We start from the raw sequence: 6,523 nt of genomic DNA on the forward strand, positions 1-6,523 counted from the left end.
TGTCAAAAATTGTTTATGACATTATCAGCTCCCATTCACGAGTTGTCAACATCCATATTGTGAAAGCGTTACACGACAAAGTATTCAGTCCACGCTTTAATGATCCCACCATCTGTAATATCCACGCCTTCAATGCTCCCTCCGTAAAATATCCTCGCGCTTAACGGTTAACCTCCTAGTATTTTCTTCTTTCAAGAAAAAGCCAAAAAGGTCCAAAAAATATATATATATTCGAAACGACGTAGTATTATGTAAGATAAAGCATCTCAGTCTCTGTTTCATAGCATCGTCATTTCATCATTTCTTTCTTCACTGTGATAACCCTAAAGCCCAACAAGAATTCTGCATAGTCAGCTGAAGAGGACGGAGGAAAAGCGGAACCATCGGATCCAAGATCAGTAATCAATCTCGGCAATGGCGATGGCTGCGTTGAGGAGAGAGGGCAGGCGCTTCGCCACCCCTCTGATGTCTGCCAACCCTGCCAACACCCTTCGATCGTCTCTCTTACCGTCCGAGTAATTACTGTCTCCGTCAAACGAAAATCCCTATCTAATAGTAGTATATTAGTTTTCGTGCCTGTGAGAAATCCCTATCTATAGTCGTTTGTGTGTGTGTGTGCGCGCTTTTATTTTTATTATTTTTTAAATAATTTTGTTATCATTGTTTCCATAGAAGCGTTGATTCAGTGTTTCTATTCCGGATTGTCTCGGCGAAATGACAGGAATTAAGTTTCTGAATACTGTAGAAACACAAGAAATGAAAAGATGAGCTGCTTTCTGAGTTTTTTTAAATGCTTATTGACGACATCTGATTAGGATTCGATACAGTTTCTCATTACATTTTAAACTAAAAATTGCATAGTGTGCTTTTTTGAATGTTTTATGCCAATGTTGGTTTGGATTGGAGGATAAATTGCTGTGGACTGGCTGCTGATTCATTACCTGTTAGATGTTTTGCCTGTGTTGTGCTTGTAGGTCTCAGCTTTAGTTTTAGTGTTTAAGCTATTCGATGGGGAAAGTCTGCCCTCGCTGAGCAGATATTGCTGCCGGCTGGTGGGAAGAGTAACTATAGAAATTGATAAGCGAGATAGCCTCTTATCAAGCCTCTGCTATGTAAACTGGGTAGTCATACAGAGAAAGCAGATAGAAATGGAGATGGTTGCATTGCTGAGCTATAGGATTTCTGCTTTTGACTGGCGAAGATAAAGGAGGATGGTTGAATGGAAAATTTCTGAAATCTTCTTCAATTGCTTAAGCAGGGAGAAATTTTTAGACGGAGGTGTCTTTTTGAGTGCATCGAAGCAGTGCAAGCCTCAAATTTTGTATGCTTGAAATATGATTTGTAAACTAATATGCACTAGGTAGAAAATGGTTATTGTCCTTTCAATAGGAAAAGGGGTAGTGTTAAAGATATACATAGCGATTTAGTTTGCAAGTTTTCAAGTTGAGAATATCTCTGTGAGGTCAGATTGTGGTAAATACCTTGTACCCCTCTTAAATAACTTTATGTGGGGTTGCGCAGTCATCATAAGGAAGTTGAATTTCTTTTTTTGGTGCTTGAAGTTCTTATGTTGGCTTCTTACTTTTTTCTTGGAAAGCCTTTCTTTACTGAGCATATATTCATGACAGTTTCAAGTGGATATTGAGAGGTTCTATGTACTGTACTTTCATAAATTTTTAGCTCTATCCGTAGGTACCTTTTCATCGCCTGATTACCACCTAGTTACGGTCCATGTGCGGAAGACCTCATATTATATTCATTTTGTTGTAAAAGGACATGTTCTCTATGTTCAAGTCTCTTATACTGTCTTAACAAGCATACTTTGTAATTTTGGCAATCACTTTCTGGCATTCTTTATTTAATAGTACTGTTCTAAGTGATGCCATTTGTGCAGGGAGCAGGCCATTCTTGGAGTTCGTAGTATTTCAACTCAAGTTGGTAAGGAATTATTTGTATTCATAGTGCTGCTTTTTAACTATCAAATATTTTTTTGGCATTCTCTGGGATTTCTTCAAGTGTTGCATGACTTTTAATACTGAGTATCTGTGTGACAATACTCTTCTGCAGTCCGGAACCGCATGAGGAGTGTCAGGAATATTCAGAAAATTACAAAGGCAATGAAGATGGTTGCAGCTTCTAAATTGCGAGCTATTCAGACTAGAACTGAAAATTCGCGTGGCCTCTGGCAGCCATTCACTGCTCTTCTGGGTGACCTCCCAAGTAAGTTGGTGGAGAATTTTTTGGTAACTGACCTATGGGGTTGAATCACTAACTTAGAGCGACAATTTGTGTCTTTAATATCTTTTAGAAACTCTTTTTTTTTCTGTTTCTTTTTAGAAGGATACCATTTTCCTCTTTTCTTGACAAGTAGCATCAGCTTTATTTCTGTTATCTCCCTTCAGACCTGAAATACTTCTATATATTGTTGCTCTAGCACTTCTTTTACGATGGTTTAATCTCATTGTTTGTTTTGCATTCTGATTCACACGAACATTAATAGACTAAAGTTGGGCTAAAAGATGAACCAAACTACTTGATACTCAAATTGAGCTCAGCTTGGTAAGAGCTTGCTCGAGCTTGGTTTGCTAACTAGTCAAGCCAAGCTTGAACAGTGTTTTATGCTCGATGAACGGCCCGAGCTTGGTTTGATAAGTATAAAATTGGATTTTATATGTAAAAATGTCAAGCTGCTCGGGCTTGACACGAGTTTGGTTCAATAAAAGCTCATCCAGACTTGGTTCAGCAAATAAATGAGCCAAGTTTGAACAAAATTTCAAACTCATTAAAATAATCAAACAAGCTTGAACACTAAGGTGTTCAGCTTGATTGGGCTTGTTGACCCCCATAGACTGAACTTTTAGAGAAGAATAGATTATCATGTGGGAAGTTCTTATAAGTAGATGTTGCAGAGTGTTTCATCCTCATTTCTTCTGACATATTAAATCCCAATCTTGTGCTTGCACATTAATCTCGAATAGGGGATGGCAGGAGGGTCTGTGCACCCTGTGAAAGAGTATTATATCCAGTTGCTCATTTTATCTATATCCATCCATGTCTGATTTGTCTTCATTGCCAATGGACGTGTCCTTCTAATGTCCTAAGAAACTTGTCATTAGCTGCTGCCAGTATACTGGGTGTTCTGCTATGCATCCGTGTTGTTGTGTGATATTAGGAATTCTGTCTTATCTGATAAATTACAACCAACTTCAACAGGCTTTTATTGTATTATATTTAGTTGTGATTGTTCCTCCTTAACGCTTTTTGTTGTATTAGGTGTTGATGTCAAGAAGACAGTTGTTGTTACCGTATCTTCAGACAAAGGTCTTTGTGGTGGCATTAATTCTACATCTGTCAAGATAAGCAGGGCACTTCACAAGTTGAATTCTGGTATTTTCCAAACTTTTTGGTTTCCCCAAGTTCATGTACCTCTAGTTCATGGTTACTAGTTGATCTTCATATCATATTAGGGCCTGAAAAGGAAGCTAAATATGTTGTTCTGGGGGAAAAGGCCAAGGCTCAACTGGTTCGAGACTCAAAGAAACATATTGAGCTCTCCATGACTGAGCTGCAAAAAAATCCTCTTAATTACACTCAGGTTAATAATTCTACTTCTTGTGGCATGAAATATTGTAGAAGACTCCATGTGTAAGCTTACTTGTAGTGATTGCTTTTACATTCTACTTGGCTTAGTGTTTATGTTCATACTGGTAAATGGTTATTCATATTGGTCGCTGTTTTTCTGGACCTTGGCTCATTAGACATTGACTGAATGTTAAAATTTTTGAACTTTGCTTTATCTGCCTTTTTTTCCCCCCTTCCCCCTCGAAACTTCTAAGATTTGAGCTAATACACATGCTTGCAAGCAGTAAAATTGATTTCCTCTTTATCTTTTTTGTTTTGTGCATTCTTATGGATTGCTTATGAAATAAGGGATCGTTGATGCTGCATTTGCAGAAGAAGAAGCTTTCCTGTTGGGCGTGATGTTTGTCTTTGAAATTGATTCTTGTGTAGTCGTCATATAAACAGAATCTTTTGGGACCCATAGTCTCTGTCTTTGCAGTATTTTATTGATGAAAATTAGATAATAGTTGCATGGTTGTTTCCTCTACACCCAAGAAAACTAACTTGATATATAGTTGTTCTTGATATACTTTATCAGCTCCCTGTAACCCAACTTTATCACGTTTGTGCAGGTTTCTGTGCTTGCAGATGACATTTTAAAGAATGTTGAATTTGATGCATTAAGGCTTGTCTTCAACAAATTTCATTCAGTTGTCTCATTTATGCCGACTACAGCTACAGTGCTATCACCTGAGGTTAAAATAACTTTGCAACTGCATTGTTTCGTGGAAGTTTTGTAATGTTACTCACCACGCAATTCATGTACAGGTTGTGGAGAGAGAAGCTGAGTCTGGTGGGAAGCTTGGGGATCTGGATTTGTATGAAATTGAAGGTGCTGAGACAAAGGGAGAAGTTCTTCAGAATCTGGCAGAATTCCAGTTTTCTTGTGTATGCACTTGGCCTTTCTGGTGCATTATGTCTTCTGTTCAAATGTACCATGAGAAGACAGTTCACTTATGTTTACTCTGCTCAGAAACTATGGGAGTGTGTCATTTGTGGTATTTGGAAAATCATAAGGGTCTTATTGTTTTTATATTGTGATTGATTGAATAAGAATGAATATGGAGTATTTTGGATGTTGTGATAAATTTGTCTGGGTATATAATTTCCATTGCAGAATTAATTATGTGCCAAAGCATCTATATGGAACAGATTATTGTCCATCCTTTGCTAATTGGAATTTTTCTTTTTTAGGTCTTGTTCAATGCAGTTTTGGAGAATGCTTGTAGTGAGCAAGGAGCACGGATGTCTGCAATGGATAGCTCCAGTAGAAATGCTGGCGAGATGCTTGACCGCCTCACCCTTGCTTATAACAGGTCTCTCTCTCTCTCTCTCTCTCGTGCTGGTGCATATCTGCACCCCGTGTAACATAATCAACCAGTTATGCACTCTATCAGGAATTGAAGCAATCAATTGGTGAATTATGCATACCTTGTTCGAGATGTGTTGAACATCGACATGATTTTTACATCCTCGGACATTGGTTGCTAATATCAACCACTTTAGAAGAATAGTGCAAATATAATTGCAGAAAGAGCTTCTTTGCTTTCTTTCTTTCTTTCTTTCTTTTTTTTGGTACATTTGCAGAAAGAGCTTGTTTACATCTAGAAGAGCCTACAAGCTCAAAGTTTGTTGGAATAAAGTACAAAAACAGGATTTAGAATATTACTGCTTCTTAAACATGAATAAGTTAAAAAAGACCTCTCAAGTCAGATTCGGCTACTTCCAACTTCTGTTTCTCATCACAATTACTTCTAAACCTTCTTGCATTCTTGTTAGTCCTAATTTTCTTTAGATGTTTATCACTTAAGAGGGATCATCTTTGAAATCTTTTTCTATGTTATCTTATTTGTACGTTTGAAAGCATAGGTGTACTGAAAGTTTGAATTATATGTCGCAAGTACTTTTCCTCATCAACTCTGCTTCTAGCTTCACGCTAAGAAAGTACATCGACAAGATGTTTAAGCATTACTGCTTTTGTAGTCTCATGTAATTCTGACCCTGTCTTGGAATTTGAATGCATGTTTCAATTCTACATTTAATTAAAACAAATGTGTTTCTCAAGAGATTAACAGTAAATAGGTTATATATGTGAGAACTAACTGATTTACCATTAATATGAAAGCATTCAAGTCAATTATTATAAATGAGCATTTGACTCACATCTCACCCCTGCGAGATGACATGGACAAGCTAACATAACCCTCTTGAGAAAAGATATGTTATTGACAACTTTTGATGGTCTTCTTGCACAGAACTTATTGACAAGATGCTTTTTGATTAGTTAGTTATCTGCCTTTCTCATTAATCTTTGCTTTGGTATCTTTTAATAGAACCCGGCAGGCTTCCATCACCACTGAGCTTATTGAGATTATTTCTGGAGCTTCTGCGCTGACGGGCTAGTTGCACAGCCTTGCTCTACATCTTCTGACGTTGAGGAAATAAAATCGAGGCAAAGACTTAATTTGCACCTTGTACATCAAGAGCTTATTCTGTCATTCATATTTTTCTTTTACTCTGCAACTTCCTGATTGTCACTGTTTGCTGTCAAAAGTTTTTTTGTTGAACTGCAAGCTTAAAGGCTCATGAATGAAAGGTGATTGAGATGCTCAATTGGCTAAATATTAGTTGCTTGAAGGTGTCTGCAATTTATTTGGTAAATTTGGTTATGTGGTACCCAATATTTTATTACAGATATACACGTGTGAGTAGAGATATGTTCTGCGTCTACCCTGCAATTGCATTGGAATTAGGAAATTTAGGCGCAAAAAGTCAGCGAACGCAGAATCTGATGACAGATATCCGTTGCTTTTGGGTTAATTTCGATTTGCACCCTGCAGCTACATTCAAACTCTGGTACCTAAACATCAAAATTGCTAATATCAAACCGGTTGTAGTTTTT

At 37.4% G+C, this 6,523-nt stretch overlaps 1 protein-coding gene across 1 annotated transcript; it reads left to right on the forward strand.

Moving 5' to 3' along the window:
* The first annotated feature begins 271 nt into the window (after positions 1-271).
* On the forward strand, positions 272-6,243 carry LOC113734869 (ATP synthase subunit gamma, mitochondrial-like). The gene is made up of 9 exons (XM_027261630.2): positions 272-515; positions 1,895-1,938; positions 2,068-2,220; positions 3,274-3,387; positions 3,468-3,595; positions 4,194-4,316; positions 4,390-4,509; positions 4,816-4,937; positions 5,955-6,243. The coding sequence occupies exons 1-9, from the start codon at positions 415-417 to the stop codon at positions 6,022-6,024; spliced, it is 975 nt and encodes a 324-aa protein (XP_027117431.1). The 5' UTR covers positions 272-414; the 3' UTR covers positions 6,025-6,243.
* Positions 6,244-6,523: the final 280 nt, after the last annotated feature.

Source organism: Coffea arabica, chromosome 3c (assembly GCF_036785885.1).
Source record: "Coffea arabica cultivar ET-39 chromosome 3c, Coffea Arabica ET-39 HiFi, whole genome shotgun sequence".
Taxonomy (NCBI): Eukaryota; Viridiplantae; Streptophyta; class Magnoliopsida; order Gentianales; family Rubiaceae; genus Coffea; species Coffea arabica.